Consider the following 21728-nt stretch of genomic DNA (forward strand, 5'->3'; position numbering starts at 1 on the left):
ACACAGTTCAGCTGGTTGTGGCATTTTGTATAGGGACCTAGTATCACTACATTGGCACAATGCTCATTGAAGCTAAGCACAGTTTAATTGGAAACTAAGTAAACATCTCAGTTACTATTGTAATCTCCGTTCCCTGATGGAGGGAACAAGATGCTCAATGTAGTGACACTAGGGGTGCACTTGAGAGCCCTAAACACCTCTGATGCTTTAAAAAAAAAGGCTAATGAGAACTGGCTAGAGGAATTTGCTTGCAAGCCACTCCCCATACATATGGGTATGAAATGAGCTGGCATGCTCCACTCATTCAGGTTTCCCGGCTGTTTCAGCTCTGTTTACAGTAGATGGGAAACAAGGCGGGTGCTACAGAGCGATAGCTGCTGGTAATAAAGAAACCCAATACATTAATACAGAATACTTAAACCAACAATAGAAATCTGACAATCTATTTTCATAAATATTGTACTGACATAAACATTTTTAACATAGATAAATTCAAAAATAAATGTAAAACTAAGATGTTTTGTTTGTATTCTTATTTATAGCCTGTCGAGAGCCCAAAGTATCTGTGCTGGTCAAACAGAGAGTTCTACATCCCCATATCCCATCCAGGTATAGACAGTTGCACTATGTCACTCCCGATGACAGAGTGTTACAATAACATATATGCAAAGTTGAACCATTTAATTAATTACTGTGACCATAATTCTCCTATTCATTCCAAGTAATTTTCAAGTAAATCAGTGAACTGTAAATTGTGTTTCATTAATTCTGTATGTTTGTCTAATATGATGTCCTTTTTCTGTCTCTTGTGTGTGTGTGTGTGTGTTCAGGAAAACACCTGTGCATAAGTTTTATTCTTCCTCTGGAGTGACCAGTTTCTTAAGGGAAGTGCTGCCCACCCAGGCCCCTTTTACCATGCCCCCACTCCCACAGGGATTTCATCATGTCTACACACACATTGAGTATGAGTGTATGTCACCTTACTACCAGCACTTTGGAAGTGCACGCAGAACCTGTCTGAAGATGGGAAAGTGGAGTGGACGTCATGTTTCTTGTTCGCCTGGTGAGGGCACATATGACAGACAAGACAAACAACAATGAAGAAGGTGTATTTTACCTTTTAGGTCTGTATTATAGAGATCAATTTCATCATTTAATTAGGTGATGGAAAATCATGGAGGTTTGTAAGACAATGATCAAGTTAGCAAGTTTTTTTTCATTGTAAGAAGTAACATGTCTTTCAGAAAACAAAGTCACACACTTATGTGAATATGCCAAATGCTTGTGATCTGCCAGTATTTTAGGGTGAGCCTCTGAAAGTGGGCCCGAATGCTCTTGTCAAATGTCAAGAGTTACAGAAGGAAAGTATCACATCCATACACATTTATCAGAGCGTCAGCACAAGCAAATGCTTGAGGAAGTAATACAACCAAATAGAACTCTCTATATGATCCACAACAATCCAAGCCCTCAAAGTGCACTTTTACTGTCATACTCGATAATCTGTAAAATATTCATTGTTTTTGTTTCTTCTCTTAATTTTTTGTTCTCTCTCTCCCTCTCTATGGCAGTGTGTGGGAAGCTGACAAACTTTGACCATCAGAACCCTTCTGAGACTAACTGGCCCTGGCTGGCTGCCATCTACCGTTTGCCTGTTGCAAGCAAACTAGGGAAGTTAAGTGTGGCCAAGACAATGGGAGCAAACATTGAACTGATGGAAGAAGAGAGTGATATGGATGGTTGGCAGCTTGTTTGCAGCGGAGCCCTGGTGAACCAGCGAAGTGTGGTTGTAGCTGCCCACTGTGTCACAGAGCTGGGGAAATTATATCCACTTGACACGGCCAAAATCAGGGTAGTGCTAGGCAAACAGTACCGCAGTGATCAGAGAGTGACCAAGGGACTGCAGCGATTACGGGTCAGTTTGAAATAATACTAATAGTCAGAAGTTTGGACACTCATACCCATTCTTTATTATTACTACTTTGCACATTTAAAACTTTAAGTATTAAAATAACTATTAAAGTTCAATTTAAATTATTTGTAAAAATGACCTACAATTAAAACTATGGCAAAACAAATGAAAACACAAGTGGGCGAACACACACGAAAGTCTGCTTATCATAAGATATTTTGGATGAAAACCAGGAGGCTTGTGACTGTCCCATTGACTGCCAAGTAAATTACACTGTCAAGGTCCAGAAAAGTATGAAAGACATTGTCAGAATAGTCCATCTGCCATCAGTGGTTCAACTGTAACGTTATGAAGCGACGAGAATACTTTTTGTACGCGAAGAAAACAAAAATAACGACTTTATTTAACAATTTGTCTCTCCGCATCACCGTAGCGCCATTTTGGAGAATATCCACTGGACACAAGCAGTGTACGCTATTCTGTCAGCCGCGACACAAGGATACGTTTTTGACGTGTATTTATGCTTTGATTTGAACGAAAACAGCACATCCATGCAGCGCGGCTGGCACAGAAGAGCGTAAGCTGCTTGCGTCCAGTGGATATTCTCCAAAATGGCGCTACGGTGATGCGGAGAGACACAGAATAGAAAAATTGTTAAATAAAGTCGTTATTTTTGTTTTCTTCGCGTACGAAAAGTATCCTCGTCACTTCATAACGTTACGGTTGAACCACTGATGGCAGATGGACTATTCTGATGATGTCTTTCATACTTTTCTGGACCTTGACAGTGTAATTTACTAGGCAGTCAACGGGACAGTCACAAGCCTCCCGATTTTCATTCAAAATATCTTAAATTGTGTTCCGAAGATGAACAAAGCTTTTACGGGTTTGGAACGACATGGGGGTAAGTGATTAATGACAAAATTTTCATTTTGGGGTGGAGTAACCCTTTAAAACGTGGAAAAAGTGTAGTACCTGAGCAGTTGGACAAAACACCACCTACTGGTCAAACCATAGAATAATAGATATTTTCTTTAGATATATTAACGTCTGAATAGTTTGGCCTAAAACCACAATGAGACCAGTCTTTTTAGATACCTTGGGGCACACCCTGTTGAGTACTGAGAATGATCCTCAGTGTTCCCTTATGAGAGGATTTTAATTTAGTCATAAAATGCTGAATTTTATACTGTACAAATTGGGGCCAGCAGCATATTTACATCATTTTTAAAACAAAAATTATTAAAATATATACCTATATTAACTGTTCTTGAGTAAACGATCAAGGAGTATAATAGCAAGAAGTTCTGTAAAAGTTGACAGCAAACAGTGCCACTGTAACCATCTTCTGAGAATACCAAAACATTGCTTTTTCACCAAATCGATCTTACAATTCTTTTTTCGCAGCGTTGGTGTGCTTGGCCATGTAATTGCTGCTTCCGTCATGATTTACTCCCCTGCATGTCATAAAAAAAAAAACCTTCTTTTGTGAAACCCAAGAGGTGATCATTTAATGAATATCTGTATATGAATATCTATTAAACTTTTATGTGAATTATTTATGTACATGTAAAGGTTTTCTAAGTTCCTGGAAAACATAAATTTGAGTAATGTGTGTCCAAGTTTTGACTACTACAGCATATTTAAACGTTTTTTTGTATATCCTGCTATTCATTCCACGTCTCACCTCTGATTGGTCAGGTATCCTCCATCACTCTACATCCAAACTATGATCCCCTGGTGCTGGATTCAGATGTGTCTGTATTGAAGCTCTTGGACAAGGCTCGTATTGGAGAATATGTGCTACCAATCTGCCTACCAGATGCTCGTGATACAGTCGAAGATTCCAGACAAAGAATGGTGACAGGCTGGTCCCTCTTACCTGACCAGAAGGCTGGAGATGCTGAGAAAGCACGTGTGGGCCGCGTGATTCTGGGGGATGTTGTTCAGTGTGAGCAGCAATATGCCAGTTATGGTGTTCCTATCAGTGTCTCTGAAAACATGCTGTGTGGGCGACAGGGTTCTGGCGCGGAACAGTCAAACATTTGCCCTGCTGACACTGGAGGGATTCTTATTTTGCCTCCAGTCTCCTCAGGCTCCAGTCTGACACCTCCACATGGACAGGGCTCACAGGAGTGGAAACTTTTAGGGTTGGTCAGTTTTGGACATGATTCTTTAAACTGCAACCCAGAGCTTTACACCGTGTACACTCATGTTTCTAATTTTGTCAGCTTTATAGAGGAAAATATGACATAGGCTGACAAACAATATTACATCTTATCTCTGTCTCATTTATATTATTTAATTCATTTTCTTCTATCCATTATAATACTGCATTAATGTATAGGCTTAAATACACTGGACTATGCAGTGCACATATATATAAGACGTGGACTTAATTTAAACCTTATTGTAACCATTATAAGGGAAACAGTCCTAAAACAACATAGTCCTAAAACAATATTTCAATGTTTTAGGAAAAAGTCCTAAAACACCAACACTGAGCAGCTTCCAACATTCATGTTGGCCCTCAGTCTCTCAGGTGATATTTGCTTTGACTATAAATCTTATAAATGCACATAAATTGTAATGTTGTATTTACCATTGTAAGCACTATTGAAAGATGTATAATAGATGTATATATTTACAAATATTTTTCAGTATTTTCTTATTGGGGTAACCCAGCTAAGAATCATTACTCATGGATATGGACTGCAGTAACAAAATTAAAACTAATCAAATACTACAACATTTAGTGTGTAAAAACACATCTCTTCCATCTTCATTTGACCCTCTAACTCTAGCACTCTCTATTCTAATTCTATTTTATCTAATTGTTTTCTTTTTATTAAAAAAACACTTGACCCTCGCTTGCACTCTATTCTATATCTATTCTTTTTTTTGGTTTAAATGACCATCGATCTATCTACTTGTTTTCTTTTTATTTAATATAAAAACTTTTTTTTAAAAATTGCTACATGTACTGCATTAGGCTAACCAAGAGTTGTCACAGCACTTACACATCATTTGTCCTTTATTGTTTTTGATTGCTTCTATTGTCCTCATTTGTAAGTCGCTTTGGATAAAAGTGTCTGCTAAATGACTAAATAAATGTCAATGTAATTGTAAAAAACATTTGTATTTATTCAATGACAGTCCAACATTGTGAGACTTCAGCGTGAGGAGTGAATTGCAAGATGCAAGATGAAAGTCACCTGAGAGGAAGCAATGTCTTGTCTGTGAATACATGCAATGTTTACAGAAGATTTATTGCCTAAATGGTTCTAAAAGAAGACGGCCAAACAATAGTTCACACTTTCATATGATATTCACTTTAACACCCACCAAAGTGAGATAAAGGTAAATGTGTCTTTTTGAGGTCCATGATGAAGGGCTTGAGCATGAGAATCTCTAAATTCCTCAATGGACTATTTAATCCAATTGGGGCTATCATTTAATGCATAGTTAAAGTGAATTAACAAATGTAGTATTAAGGTGATGTAGGCATGCTGAAGCTACACAAACATTGTTGCTGTAGTTCTATAGTTATTACTTTTAAAGTAATGTTGTTAAAATATGAATTTATACGAGGAGTGCACCAGTACTAAAATTAAATTTTCAACAAACTATATTTCATCAAAGGCCTTCCTTTTTTTTTTACTTGATGCTAAAAACAAGCATTTAAAAATATATTTATATATATAAAGCCATGTCTAAGAGATAAATATACTCACTTTGTAATATCAGCAACACCATTTGAATTTACTAGACCTATATTTAGGAAGTCACGATGTGTCACGATGTACACCATAGGCTGTGCGTTGGTTATCATTTATACTTCTGCATCGTTGTCCGCGTCTACGTGCAATACACATGCAAACCGCTAGTCTGCCATGTTCACGGGAATGTTGCTGGTGTAACCCGCTGTCGTATGGCAAAAGCCAAAGAAGAAGCAGCTTGCCGTAGAAGCATCAGCCGTGACAGTGGCAAATAAATATCAAAGAACAGATCATTTATTTAAAACTACAAAAAAGAGACGACAACGGAACTGGAGAAGATGGCATTCTTTCGACTTGTACCGTGGCAGAACAACGTTGTTTGTCACCAACAACAAAGTGATGTATAATGCTATGTTTTATTATAAATGATAAGACATTTGTTCTTTTCTTTGTTTTATTTTAAATAAGGAGGTGTAACATATCAAAGTGCAAAAAACACACACAAATCTCAAATACCTAAGGAGGGAGGGGTACTAGCAGACCAATCACAGCACTTGCAGTCCGCGTAGAATTGACACGCTGTGACATTTTTGGAGAGGTGCATGTCAGGCTACACCGTAGCCTGCGCATACTACGCACAGTCTATGGCGTAGCTACAATGTAGGTTCGATGCAGAAGAATAAATCAGCCTTTACAGATTTATATCATATAATAAGTGACACGAAAGACTTAAAACTTTCTGTCCTCAGGATTACTAGTAAACACACTACAGAAAGGTGTGTTGGAGCAGGGTTGGAACTGAAGTCTGCAGAAGGTAAGCTCTCTAGGAGCAGGGTTGGAGACCCCTGGGGTGAGGCTGCCCTCTTTCTTTCTAGGAGAGATTTCATGAAACATAAGACAAGGGGTACAGGGCAGTGTTCTGGGGAAACTGCTCTCTCACTGCACTAATTAGAATAGAGCTTCCACGGATAGGTGTAAATGCTCCTGGTGGAGGGTGCCCTAGAATTTAATGTATTATTCTGCACATCTTGATCATAGGCTCTCAAATGTGGTTTTGGCCCCTCAAAGGCTTAACACAGATATGGAGATTGGATGTTGTTTGGATTCAAGTAGGCTCCAAGGATCCCCCTTGAGGAGCTTTTATAGCACTGGAAACTAAAAAAACTACCTCCCAGCACAATTCGGTGGTGCTAGCAGCGACCTTTATTTGTATAGCACTTTTCATGATGCAAATTGTTGCAAAGCAGCTTTTCAGAAAATTAAAGTTTATACATTATATTTAGTAATAGCTTATCAGAGGTGACTATCTCAAGTTGATGTCCATATGGCAGAAATGTACGGTAAAAATCAAGCAGTTAGTTAATGTCATGTAATCAAACAGACGGTGAACACTATTAACAGCAATGACTATATGTTGTGATCAAACTTATAGCAACATTTGGTAGTTTTGTGTGTTGTCTGAGGGTTGGCATCATCTGAGGTCCTCTGGGGGGTTGGCATCATCTCTTCTCAGGTGTTCAGTCATCTTAGGTCTTTGTAAGGGCTGGATCCAGACTGAAGCTTGTGTAACTCCTAGTTAGCACATGATGCCAATCCCATGGCAGAAACAGAGAAGGTACTAGAGAGAAATTAGCATAGCTGCTGTTCCAACTAAGCAAAACATGATGTGTTCAACCCAAGCAAACGAATGAAAATTAGCATTTGATCAGATGTAACTGAAGTACAAGATTATGAGATGCATTATTTGAATGCTTGGCTAAAGAGATGTGTCTTTAATCTAGATTTAAACAGAGAGAGTGTGTCTGAACACCGAACATTATCAGGAAGGCTATTCCAGAGTTTGGGAGCCAAATGTGATAAAGCTCTACCTCCTTTAGTTGACTTTGCTATCCTAGGAACTACCAAGAGTCTAGAGTTTAGCAACATTAGGGAGTGGAATGGATTGTAGCTTGATAGAAGACAAGTTAGGTACGCAGGAGCTAACCCATTTAGGGCCATTAAAGTAAGTAGCAATATTTTGTAACTGATATGAAACTTAATAGGTATCCAGTGCAGAGACTGTAAAACTGGGGTGATATGATCATATTTTCTTGACCTGGTAAGTACTCTAGCAGCTGCATTTTGGACTACCTGTAGCTTGTTTATTGAAGATGCAGGACAACCACCTAGCAGTGCTAGTCTAGAGGTCATGAATGCATGAACTAGCTTTTCTGCATCAGAAACAGGTAACATGTTCCATAACTTTGCAATGTTTCTAAGACGAAAGAATGCGGTTTTTGTAACATGGGAAATATGATTTTCAAAAGACGGTCTAATATAACACCCACATTTTTAACTGTAGAGGAAGTAACAGTATATCTGTCTAGATGCAAATTGTAATCTACGAGATTCTGTGTACTGTTTTGTGGCCTAATAAGTAGTATCTCAGTCTTATCCGAATTTAATAGAAGAATCTTTTACATTTTTAACACTCTGTTAGCTTAGATAATTTAAAAGTTTCATCTGGTCAAAATATATAGTTGAGTATCATCAGCATAACAATGGAAATTAATCCCGTATTTTCTAATAATATTACCAAGGGGCAACATGTATATTGAAAATAGCAGAGGGCCTAGGACAGATCCTTGTGGCACTCCATACTTTACTGGATTTCATTGAGATGATTACCCGTTTAAATAGACAAAGTGATAGCGATCGGAAAGGAAGGATCTAAACCATCTTAAAGCCTGCCCTTGAATACCTGTTAGTTTTGTAATCGATCTATGAGTATGTCATGATCTATAGTGTCGAACGCAGCACTAAGGTCAAGTAAAACTAACAATGAGATGCAGCCTTGGTCGGACACAAGAAGCAAGTCATTTGTAATTTTAACAAGTGCAGTGTCTTTGTTATGGTGGGGCCTGAAACCTGACTGAAATTCTTCATAGAGATCATTCTTTTGCAGGAAGGAGCACAATTGCGCAGATACAACTTTTTCTAAAATTTTAGACATAAACGGAAGATTTGAAATGGGTCTGTAATTTTCCAGTTCACTAGGATCTAGTTGTAGTTTCTTAATAAGAGGCTTAATAACCACCAGCTTGAATGTTTTTCGTGCTCAGGACGTGACCTAGAGATAACGACGAGTTAATAATATTGGTGGAGGGGGAGAGGTCCTCACCCGGGGCTTGGCTCGCGTCTTCCGCTGCTGGTGCACCCAGGGTTGCCACAGCATCTCTTCCACTTCCAGATTGAGTCACCACTCGCCTGATGAAAGTCTGTGGCATGACAAGATATCTGCCACCACTTTGTAAAAGGCAATACTCTGGTGTTTTCGAACTGAGGGTAAGCCCAAGTCAGAAGTTCGTGTGATAGCTAAAGGGATTAGCTGGAGCTGGTGTAAAGTGTCTCAGAGCCAGCAGTACTGCTGGTAGCTCCAATGTAGTTACAATATTATCTTCCAAATGTGTAATTCTTAGTTGACAGACTGCCCCCCAGTAGGTCAGAAAAGCATCTGTCTGAACTGTCCTCTCTCAAGAAGGAATCACGGCCAGGCACTCTGCTCCTTGGTAAGTGAAATAATTGCTGCCCCTGTGCCCGAGGCACCTGGGCAGAACATTTTAAACACAGGGATCATTCACGAACACTGAAGCTGGCTCACGTGACCATTGTCTAGCATGTTAAAAACAGTGGGGCAATTAATGTGCCATAGAAAAATTGGGAATGAGAGGATGGCACTTTTCTCTGTTCAGCAAATTGCTGTTTGGTTTCCTAGCCACTGTGTTCCAATGTCTGTTGTGCTTCTGGACCAAAGAGCTGACTTAGAACCATCGGAATGTCCTGTAGTGTTTTCCTACAAGTCTCAGACAGTTGCATTTGAGAAAGCTAGACTTGACACTTGTGTGTGTATTGACAAAAGTGTGGAGGAGAAAATTATATGGGTGTGTGATTCGCCAATGTGACCCATTTGTGCTGCTGTGTTATAAGCCTGAAGAGGAGATCACCTGTAATTTGGCATTGAGGTCAGGGGCAACAAATATAAGGCCTCAAGACGTCCTCTTTTTTAGGTCTCCTCCAGAGTTTTGAATGACCATCCAAAGTTGGCATCAGTCTTCACAAATGTTGCTGTCATCTGCAAGTAAGGTTGGGTCCAAACCAATAGCTGGCACAGTTAAGAGATCAGAAGTTCTAGAAACTCATAATTCTTATACAGTTCTAAGATCTGAAGAGACTCATGTGAAATCATACAGGAGAAAAGCCAGTTAGTTGAGTTTGTGACAAAATAATTTGTCATTGACTCATCATTCATGATTAATTCATACTCAGAAAGTAGAACTGAAATTACATTCATTACAACATGATTAGTTAAAACATTTCAAAATGCACCTGCAGACAATTTTTCCAGTCATGTATTCCGTCATTGAAGATACTGTGTACAAATCTTGTCTTGTCTTGTCTCGTCTTGTGTGTCTTGTCACACCCCTATAGCTGTTGGTCATAGCATTTCAACAAGAAAAGATCATTTATTACTATTTTATCAGATGTAACAATACAAGGTTATGAGATGCATTATGTTTTTAACTGTAGGTTCCAGAGTCTCACCTTGTTAACAAATTCAGATGTAAAGATTTAACCTGATCGTGCAAACACAGATTTCACTGCATCCAACTTTTTATGCTAAAGGAACCTCTTCATTGCCAGCAAATTCTAACCTTAAACAGGAAGAGCAGCAGTTATGCTCATCATGGCCTTGCACAATGTGATGGCATGAGATCCTCGTTCCATCCTACCACAGGCACCTACCTTTGTAGTTACCTTTGCCAAGACATAAGTACTGCTGCTGCTCTTTTTTAGTTTCTTTTATTTGAAGTTTGACAAGGCAGGGTATTGAAGCACAACACAAGAACGGTTACTTCTCTTTTTAGCAGCACAACCTGAAAAGTGTCAAACATAATACATAATTAGATATTATGTAGGTAATGCATAGGTAATGCAAATGGAATTTAAAAAGAATAGTTAAATTTCCTATTAGCAGCACAACCTAAAATGTGTCAAATCCTCAGACATGTTCCCTGTGTCAGCAAAGTGAAAAGTAGATGTTGGGGGAAATTGTGCAGTGGTGATGAACTATCCTTGAGTATTTTAGTGAGGGTACATATGGTGACCTCATTTCGCCTCTCACTCAATGAAGGAAGGAAGGAAATGAAGGAAACAACATTTGACAGCATTGTTTTTGAACACACTTACCAGAAAGACCTTTAAGCAGTCCACCCCTTTCTGGGCTAGCATACTTAAGAATTAACACTATGAAAGATAAATGTGCCTAGAGGAAATAAAAAGCTAAAATAAGATCTATCTAACATCTTAAATATTTCTCCTAAACATGAATGTGGTCGAATGGAGACTTTTGCTTGAGTCTCCTGCTTCTCAAACTTGTCTCCTGAAAAATAACTCTCACAATGGCCTCCTTTAAAATTTCACACATTGTGCTCAGATTTTTCTTTTGAGCTAGAAACTCTGATGGTCTAATATCTGTCTTTTTTAAAGCTCAACAACATCACACACTGTGCTCTGACTTTAGATAGAGACACTGGACACATCACATTTGTCCCCTTTGAAGCTTTAGAAGAGATCTCAACAACACCATACACTCTGCTCAGATTTTTCTTCTGGACTAAAGACTCTTGGGTCTCATATTGTCTCATATAAAGCTTTAGAAGAGACTGCAACAACTTTACAAAGTGAGCACCAACTCAAGTGCTTAAAAAGCACTAAAGAAAGTAAAACTAAACAAAACAAAACATAAATTCAGAGTTTTAGCCTATATTAAGATCAACAACCCGTGAATGGAGGACATCATGTTTGGAGCTGTTTTTGTTCTGTGTTTCGTGATAATGGAGATGGAATGTAAACGCACAATTTATGTGATTGAAAGAGTATGAAAATCTGACTAAATCTGACTAGTGTTAAAATATCATCGAGGCTGAGAAAAGAACACAACACTGCAGACAACAAGTCAAGTCACTTTTATTTATAGCACTTTTACAATACAGATTGTGTCAAAGCAGCTTTACAGTATTTAACAGGAAATAATGTGTCAATAATGCAAGAAGACAATAGAAAACACTCAATTAACACTCAGTTAAAGTCAGTTCATCATTGATTCAGTGATGTCATCATCCAGCTCAGATCAGTTCAAATAGTATCGTATTTGATAGTCAAGTTGAGCCATTATTTATATAGCGCTTTTTACAATGCAGATTGTGTCAAAGCAGCTTTACAGTATTAAACAGGGAAATAGTGTGTCGAAATAGTGTGCCATTCTCCTCTAGCCAGACAAAACCAGCAATTAAATTCTAGGCTGCAAAAAAGTCACATTGTGCAGAGGACTCATCTGGTTCCCATGGTCTTGTCCTGATGGCCGTCTAGGTGACAAGGTCTTTGGAGGGGATCTGTCTCTGGGGCTCATCCAGTTGTCCTGGTCTCCACTGACATTCAGGGCTGTCGAGGTCGTCTCTAGGTGCTGATCCACCATCTGGACTGGATACGGACTGGATCTGGTGGCTACGGTGTATCTATGAGGTTTTCCAGTCAGGATTTAAATCGTATCATAGTACTGAGACTGCACTCATTAGAGTTACAAATGACCTGCTCTTATCATCCGATCGTGGTTCTATCTCTCTATTAGTGCTACTGGATCTTAGCGCTGCGTTTGACACTATTGTAATGAAATTACTTATTCATTTGTAATTGTAGGGAATTAATTATTATTAATTCATTCAGGTTTTGAGAGGACTCGGATCTGAATATCCCAAGTCCACCTGATTAAACCGATTTCAAATTTGTTGTGTTACACTTTAAATCAAGGGTCGTCCAGCGAGCCGTGATTTCAGTATACTGTATTTTACAAACTGACTATGTATCTGTATTTTCCCCCTGGCCACGGGTTAACACAATTATGATAATTTGTAAGCTCTTAAGAGAGGTAACGTTGATCTTGGCAAAGTTTTAACCTTGAAATTATATGACACCAGACGATGATTATTTATAAATGAAACATGAATTTTATTGACTATTCTAGATTACATAAAACCTAAACTAACACACACATACACACACATACAGTTTCAGATGACGCAAATGAGAGTTGACGGGGTTCTATGAAGCTTCCAAGTTCTAACTCGTTTTACGAGTGATTTAAATTCACCTTAGAGAATTTACCAAGCAGAGAATTGGTCTTAATTTTACTGCTTATCTAAATTCACCAGCGTCAGCAGATTTGAAGAGTTTGTTTGTACTTGCGTTTTGCTTGGTTGACAGCTGAAAAGCTGAGTCTTAGATGGTCTCGCTGGTGCGATGGGACAGCGTGGGATGCTTTGTCGCGCTCACCAAGGTGAAAGCCAAAGTTCTTTAGAGTGAGAGAGCGAGCCCCGAGCAACAAAAAGATAGCTTTGTTGTCTCCTGATTGAATTAATTCGAAGCCTCATGAGTAGATGAGTTTACAAGACTGACAGGAAATCGACCAAGAATATGGGACTCAGGTGCTGGGTGATTTAGCAAACCTTGTGATGGCTGATATCAGCGTCCGTTCATTTTTAGAAATCCCTACACTATCGACCAGAACGTTCTTTTGAATAGACTAGAAAATTATGTTGGCATTAGCGGAAGTGCATTGGCATAGTTCAAATCATACTTATCTGACTGTCATCAGTTCGTAGCAGTGAATGAAGAGGTATCATACCGATCACAAGTGCAGTATGGAGTACCTCAAGGCTCAGTGCTAGGACCATTGCTTTTCACGCTTGAAATGTTACACTTGGGAGATATCATCAGGAAACACGGTGTTAGCTTTCACTGTTATGCTGATGATACTCAGCTCTATATTTCTTCGCGGCCGGACGAAACATACCAATTTGCAAAACTAACGGAACGCATAGTTGATATAAAAAAACTGTATGACTAGTAATTTCTTACTGCTAAATTCTGAAAAAACAGAGGTGTTAATTATTGGGCCAAAAACCTCCGCATGTAATAACCTAGAATACTGTCTAACACTTAATGGCTGCTCTGTCAATTCATCAACAGTTAGGAACCTAGGTGAACCTATTTGATAGCAATCTTTCCTTCAAATGCTTCAAAATTTGTAAAACCCCATTTTTCCATCTCAAAAATATATATAAATTAAGACCTATGCACTCAATATCAAATGTAGAAACGTTAATTCATGTGTTCATGACCTCAAGGTTAGATTATTGTAATGCTTTATTAAGTGGTTGCTCTGCACATTTAATAAACAAACTCCAGCTGGTCCAAAATGCAGCAGCTAGAGTTCTTACTAGAACCAGGAAGAATGACCATATTAGCCCGGTTCTGTCAACACTGCACTGGCTCCCTATTAAATATCATATACATTTCAAAATCTTGCTAATTACTTAATTACTACTCTCCAATACTTGAGCGAGCTCTTATCGCACTATATAGTCCTTCATGTCCACTGCGTTTACAAAACTCTGGCTATTTGATAATACCTAGAATATCAAAATCAACTGCGGGTGGCAGATCCTTTTCCTATTTAGCACCCAAACTCTGGAATAACCTACCTAACACTGTTCGGGAGGCAGAAACACTCTGTCAGTTTAAATCTGCTCTAGATTAAAGACCCATCTCTTTATCCTGGCTTACACATAACACACTAAAACATTATATTATTCAAATTCATTAAAGGATTGTTAAACTGCATTAATTAGGTCAACCGGAACCAGGAACACTTCCCATAACACCCGATGTACTCATTACATTATAAGAGGAATGACATCTATGCTAATATTAGTCTGTTTTGTTCTTATTCCAAGGTCACCGTAGCCACCCAGATCCAGTCTGTATCCAGATCAGATCAGACCAGATCAGGTGGATCAGCACCTAGAGAGGACCTCTACAGCCCTGAATGTCAGCGGAGATCAGGACAACTAAATGAGCCCCAGAGACAGATCCCCAGTGAAGACCTTGTCTCCTAGACAGCCACCGGAACAAGACCATGGGAACCAGTTGAGTCCTCTGCACAATCTGACTTTGCTGCAGCCTTGAATTGAACTGCTGGTTTTGTCTGGCCAGAGGAGAACTGGCTCCCCGACTGAGCCTGGTTTCTCCCAAGGTTTTTTTTCTCCAATTCTGTCACCGATGGAGTTTCTACTGTCGCCTCTGACTTGTTTAGTTGGGGACACTTAACCACTTAATTTCACAATGTACAGATGGTAATTATATGGTATAATTACCATCTGTATGACCGGCCATCAGCATGTGATTACTGACTGCATGAGCAGCTGTCAGTGTGAATGCTGTATGTCTAGCAATCAGAGGATGTACTTGGCATACATAGTTAAATCTTTTTTTTCTTATTTCTTTTAATACTCAAACATGAATCTTATTGTATTTTTCTAGTGCTCAAATAAATCACTTATACGATGTCTAAGATGCTGTGTATTGTTTTATAATTGAAAAACTATGCAGTGGTATGTTTAATGACTAAAATATTTAGTAGAACCCTTCAATACATTTGGTAAATATTTTTCCTCAAACGGGGGATTTGAAATAGAAACTCATGAGACATGTGACTTTCAACCCATTACTTTTCTGGATTGCTCCAGGACTGATTTCATGTATTTTTATATGAAATCCTAACCCTTACTTTCTAAATTAGTCATGCTGTTGTTTTAGTTGGATGTCAAACCTATCTATGTCACAAGTATCTTAAGATGATTACAATGTGTGTAATCATGAAAACTCTTTAAAGTCTGATTTTAATCGCAGGAGCTTGCAGCACTGATCACCTTTTTTTTTTTTTTTTTTTTTTTTTTGTGACCAGATATTCTGTTACAATTATGCAAATGTAAGATCAAAATAACACATTTAAATGATCTGGATATAAATGCATTTAATTAATTGTTGTTTATTTAATTATTACTTTGTATATTGTATTAATTTTATATTAGTTTGTAGCCTATGTTGTATAATTTAAAAGCTACTGTGTGTGTTTTGTTGCCATTTGCCTAATTTTAACAATATCTAGTCACAAATTCTAGTTGAGGAAAACAAATTTTGAATAGTGCTACAAGATCATTTTCAAGTTCCATTGACATCTATGGGGCCCTATTAGGATTATTTATTCATTCATTTAGTTTTATTAACTTAACTGTTTTGCAAATTTGCCAGTTGGTGGCGATTATGTATACATTTTGTATACGATTGGTGTAAAAATGCAGATTTGTAAAAAAGGCATGAGGCTCCACTCCTAACATAACCCTCGGTTCATCGAGGGAAAAGGTATGAATGAGATTTTACAAATTCATTTAAATACGCCACTAATTGCCGTGAGACCGCTTTGTTTCTCCTCATCCTTTCATCACTCGACACATTCGATTTCTTGCCTCTTTTCATTCTTCCATATAGGACCTAAACATTCCTAAACGCACACTCATCGTTATTTTAGACGTAAAGTGAGTTAACTGTGGTACATGTCAATTATAAAACAACTGGCGAACGTCAATTTATTTGATGAATGCGAGTAGAATTAGTCCAAGGTAGCCCACTCTAGAGTGTGGAGGAGATAGGAGGAATGGTTGATGTGAGGCGGGGCAGGAGGAGTGAAAACATCGCCTGTGTTCTCACTGAGGTAGTCTTCTCTCAGTGTGACTGTAGATGTGCTCGGAGCACCGGATTATCCAAACAGAACGCTGCACGCGCGCGCTACCAACGCGTCACATCTCACCAAAGTGCATGCCAGAACCAGAGCAGAGCGAGAAGACAGCACCAACAGTTACCCGTTCCTGAGTCCTGCAGGCGAACAGGTGAGATCTGTGTATCTGTGTGTCATATGCCATAGATTCATACTTGCATTAAAGCTTTCCTAATATGTTCAATGTAATGTGTTTGAAATTGCTCCTGGCATCTTTCTTTCTTTTTTTTCTCTTTCTTTCTGCATGACTGTATGAGTATGAAGCACACAATGATAAAAAAATGTAAATCGGCAAATTATTTCTTTTTTTATTGAGCTGTAAGTGCGTTAAGCTCAGGTACACTCACCTGTTATCAAACGCACAGTTTACTCAGAAGATGTCTGTCTTTCAACTCTTTTCCTGTAATACTAAAATGAAATAGTAATAATTAAAATGAAAAAAATAAATAATAATAGAAATTTCATTTAATTTTCAGTGGAATCTGGGGTCAGGTGTGAGTGGGTATTTATTTATTTATTTATAGGACTAGGACTGCTTGACTAATGTGTGATTTTAAGAGATGTGTGAGAGAGATAATCCATTATGTCCATTCTGTTGGACTTCAAAACCTCAAAGCCACCATTTCCACTCCAGACTCTAATAGGCCTTTAAGGTAGCTTTGTGAGCATCTTTGTGTGCGCTGTCGGAGATCGCGGGGCATTAATTTCACTCTTGAGCATGTAAATAAGCGAGTGTGTGGGAGCGCAGAGCCGTTACTCACTTCATCCGAGAGAGCTTTATCTCCCTGGCCTTCTCTTCACGGACACGCATGAGAATCTCAGCAGCACACACAATGCCAGCTCTCATAATGGCACCCTATGCCCATCTCCGTCGGCTTCCGGAGGGCCTCCATCTCTGTCTTCTCTCCCCCTTCCCATGGCCACTGGGGGAACACAGGGGCGCGTTGTGTTTACCTCCGGCTGTGGCCAACGGAACACAACACAATCCCGTTCATTGCCTGTTTGTCAGCCCCGAGGCTTTTGAAAGCCAACGAAAAAGAGAGATGAGAAAACAATTAAAAGCCCCTCCTGAACGCTGCACTAACATTTTCCCAGCTCAGGGAGCCTGTGAACAGGGACGGAGCCTCTAAACTGCTCCATTATTTCTCAGTACTTGGCATGATGCTAGAGCTGCTAGTGTTTGAATGGACGACTCCACACAGAGGCCTTTTGTGGGGAAACTTGGCTCAGCACACATGCACTGCTTAATTAAGATCTATCTATCCATCTATCTATTCATCTATCTATCCATCCATCCATCCGTCCGATCAGGTCAACTGATGGCCACGTTCCATTATTATAAAAGTAATGGTGTAATGGCAAAATAGTGTTAAATATACCACACAAGGCTGGTTTAACTAAAGTTTACATGCTCACAAAATAAGTCTGTTTTTTATGACTTACACATTACATATATATATAGTCAATTGAATTGATCAATCCCTAAATTTATGAAAGTGAAATTATCATGCAGTCAGGACAAAAAAAACCCAGAGTTTAAAATCGTTTTGTACATACCTTTTCATATGCAACATTAGGTTTAGGGCCCAGGTGTAATTGTGCCACAAATAAATGTACTGTATACATATAAACGTGCATATTCTTTTTACCTACTGTTGAAATCTGTATTTTAAAAGCTCAATATGATATACAATTTAGCTAGAAAAAAGTCAAACAAAAAATTAGATGGAGCAAAACTGAAATTTCAACTATCTTACCACTATTTTAGGCTACCTGGTCTCATGGCAAAAACATACCTGGGGGCACTTTTTCGCGAGACGCGAAATACATACCAATAAGTACATATCACTGCAGTTTCCAAAATAAATTAACACTAGAGGCAGTAAAACCCCGACACCTTTTATTCCTTTTCACACAAATTTACAGAGTTTCGATTAATAAAGCGTAATCTTCCCACATTTACTTGAAGAATATTATGTTATGACTTCAAAACAATTTTAATATGCTGGGTGATTTGAAAACCGATGCTTTTGAACGTTAGCATCGCACATATCCAGCTTCATATCTATGGGTTTTCATAGACGGTAGGTTTGTTCGGTAGCTCACGGAGTACTGAGACATATTTAAGAGGCGAGGAGCTCCGGTTTGAATCCCATGCAGTTTGACAAAATTGTTCAAATCTGTGTATAAGGAAGTTCAAATGGCACGGTTGCATCAACAAATGTGTTTTTATATAAGTTTCGCATTTGTTAACACTATCGGGTAGGTTTAGGGTTTGGTGTAGGGCATATTTCCAACACGACAGAGCATTAACTTTTAGCGACAGATATTTGAATTCTGAACCGCCGCAATACGTACCTGGAGCAACGTAATAAATCACAGCAATACGTACCTATATCAGCGTAATAAAAACGTGCCAGGGTTCACGTATTGAACCCGTGTTTTAGCGCCACTCAGTGGACATTTCTCTTTGAAACTGCGGCGAAACGTGCAGTAAGGTACGTAAAAACGGTGCTGCAGAAATGTAACCAGAGGTACGTATTTTTATGAGACTGGGTTGATTTTAGGCCTTATGGTTGATGTAGTCCTTATGAAACACCACCTTATAGACTACAGCAACCTGCACTTCAAGAGAGTGCCGCAAAATGTCAAAATTAGATTATAAATAAACAATGTTTATCACGTCTCCTGCACATCCTGCCTTATTAAACGCAGTTCAGTGCTTTCAGCTCAAGCCAGCAGAAGTGAATGGTGTTGAGTATATGCAGTATAGTGATTGTGAAGTGAATAGTATACGCGAGCGATAGGGCTCTGTTGCACTGCCGTAGACATGCTGTCTGCTTTTCATCAGTGAAATTAGTAAATCTAGCAAAGCTAGGTTAAAATCTTACTATCACAGCAGTAAATATCAGAAATAAGAATTACACTAAATCAGTATCAGCTACTGGACCATTATTTCAGTGATGGGTGCTTTTGAAACACTTGGTTCAATTTTATAGCAGGTTCTATTTTAATGTCAAACGAGAAGTGATCGTTAATTGACAATAATTGGCTAGCCAAGCCCTTACAATTTTTTTATGTCCTCATCTTTATTTATGTCTGGGGCGGCGAAAGTCGGTCCTGGAGAGTTTTGCTTCAACCCTAATCAAACACACCTGAACAAGCTAATCAAGGCCTGAAGGGTTACTAGGGTTGGAGCTGAACTCTGCAGGACTGCGGCTCTCCAGGACAGACGTTCGCCACCCCTGATTTATGTGGTGAAATGCTATGTAATAATAAGTGATAAAACTGTACATTAAGCCTTAAATGTTGGTCTTGTCTGAACTTGTTCATTCCTCTAGACTCAAAGCCGTTTGGTTAGGAACAGTTAGGCACAGTTTTTATTTGCAGAAAATGTTCTTTTAAAGAGGTAATAAAATATTTCAACTCAAATCAATATTTAATGGTTATTTACTCAGTAATAAGTAAATACTGTGAGTAAGTACAATGTAATAAGCCAGTTGAGATAACCGCAAGATAAACCACTTACAGATCCTAATCACCCTGTTGGGGTTTATTCTGTGATAACAACCGACTGGATGTACATTATCCCTTACTTACTTAAAAAAAAAAAAAAAAAAATTAGTTGTTTCTGTAAAGTTTGTAAAGTGTCAAAAAAATGTCAAACATAAATGTGTGTTCTCAGAACTGTAATCCATCTAAAATTCATAAGCACTGGTTATTATATGTGTTCGGAGCTAGTCTATTCAATGTCCACACGCAACTCTCCAAATACAACACTACTGCTTATATTTACCAGCAGAATCTTCCCTTTTCAGGGAGAAACTTTATATACAGACCATTATGGATATGAAAGGAGATACCGCCTAATAAAATGCAATGCTTCAGGATTCCTTTTGTGTGTTAGCAAAGGGTCAGTCAAACGTTCCCATAGCTAAACATGGCAAAACATATCTTGTACATTCAACTAGGCCTCCAACAAACCGTGCTAACTCTTGTAATCCATTTCACATTCAACTAAATGCTGGATTTGGAAAAGCTGTGGAAATGCAGTTATACAAACTTTTGAAATCCAGCATTTAGTTGTTCATGTGAAGCGTTCATTGTCACAGCCTTTATGAACGCAGCTTTGTTTCCTGGCAGACAATAAGAGTGGCTCCCAGAAATAGGGTAGAAGTGAGCCAATCAATAAACGTGTTTCCAGTTTAGCATGCCGTGTGCGTCAGACATAGCACATGTAACGTGGGCGGTCCGTGATGTCTTGATTTGAAACACTACCACTATTATTGTTAATACAAATGATAGATAATGATATCTTCTCTATTCTATACACACTGACAACATAATAATTAGTGGACAGTATAAAATACTGTCCACTCACAAGCCATTGGGAATGAGAGAGGAAATTATTTCATTGTGCAAGCTCAGTACTGAAATGATTACCCTAAATGTTTAATAGCAAAATGTCATACGAGTAAAAGTGACTCAAAAAATCTTTAATTTCATATAATATTTAAGAATAAATATAATATAACATAAATATATATAACAATATAATTTTGTGTTACAGTATTACATTTACTGAGGTTGCAGTTTTTACATGGTGGGCTTGTAAAAAAAAATATTAAAGGGTTACTCCACCCCAAAATAAAAATTTTGTTATTAATCACTTACCCCCATGTCGTTCCAAACCCGTAAACGCTTCGTTTGTCTTCGGAACCCAATTTAAGATATTTTGGATGAAAACCAGGAGGCTTGTGACTGTCCCATAGACTTCCAAGTAACTTACACTGTCAAGGTCCAGAAAAGTATAAAAGATATCGTCAGAATAGTCCATCTGCCATCAGTGGTTCAATATGAATTTTATGAAGAGACGAGAATATTTTTGTACGCAAAGAAAACAAAAATCAAAAATAACGACTTTATTCAACAATTCGTCTCCTCCTCATCACCGTAGCGCCATTTTGGAGAGTATCCACTGAACGTAAACTGTTACCATGTTTTTATTGTGTTTTATTGTTAGTTAGCTGTATTTTTTTAAAGTGATTTTTACTTAATCAAAATATCCCAACTGCAGTTTGGTTGAGATTAATTGGAATGTACAATGAAAAGATTTCTGTTTTTGCAAATTAACTCTTCAAATGTTGGTATGGGAAAAAATTACACCTGCTTCTAAACATGCATAAATGTTGCATCTTTTCGCATTCATGCAGTATACTGAAGCTGAGAAAGGAGTCCAAAAGATCAAATAGATTCACACGTAATTAATTCTAAATGTGAATGAGTGTGCTCTATTTACAGATGACTGGAATTCATTCACACACACACACACACACACACACACACACACACACACACACACACACACACACACATACACACACAC

At 38.3% G+C, this 21728-nt stretch overlaps 2 protein-coding genes across 4 annotated transcripts in view; both read left to right on the top strand.

Moving 5' to 3' along the window:
- Positions 1-4711, top strand: part of pamr1b (peptidase domain containing associated with muscle regeneration 1b) — a 98268-nt gene extending 93557 nt beyond the window's left edge. The window contains exons 15-18 of the mRNA XM_016256588.1: positions 543-609; positions 831-1063; positions 1572-1915; positions 3614-4711. Coding sequence (XP_016112074.1) covers positions 543-609; positions 831-1063; positions 1572-1915; positions 3614-4168 — 1199 coding nt within the window. The 3' untranslated portion in view covers positions 4169-4711. The remainder of the gene's footprint in view (positions 1-542; positions 610-830; positions 1064-1571; positions 1916-3613) is intronic.
- Positions 4712-16264: 11553 nt separating this feature from the next.
- The window catches only part of LOC107570361 (excitatory amino acid transporter 2-like), a 43005-nt gene continuing 37541 nt past the window's right edge, over positions 16265-21728 (top strand). For 2 of the 3 annotated variants that reach the window (XM_016256593.1, XM_016256591.1), the window contains exon 1: positions 16265-16454. The gene's annotated coding sequence lies outside the window, so the exon portion shown is untranslated. The remainder of the gene's footprint in view (positions 16455-21728) is intronic. The other variant, XM_016256592.1, reaches the window with a different exon arrangement.

The sequence above is a fragment of the Sinocyclocheilus grahami genome, unplaced genomic scaffold (assembly GCF_001515645.1).
Source record: "Sinocyclocheilus grahami isolate Dianchi unplaced genomic scaffold, SAMN03320097.WGS_v1.1 scaffold1447.1, whole genome shotgun sequence".
Taxonomy (NCBI): domain Eukaryota; kingdom Metazoa; phylum Chordata; class Actinopteri; order Cypriniformes; family Cyprinidae; genus Sinocyclocheilus; species Sinocyclocheilus grahami.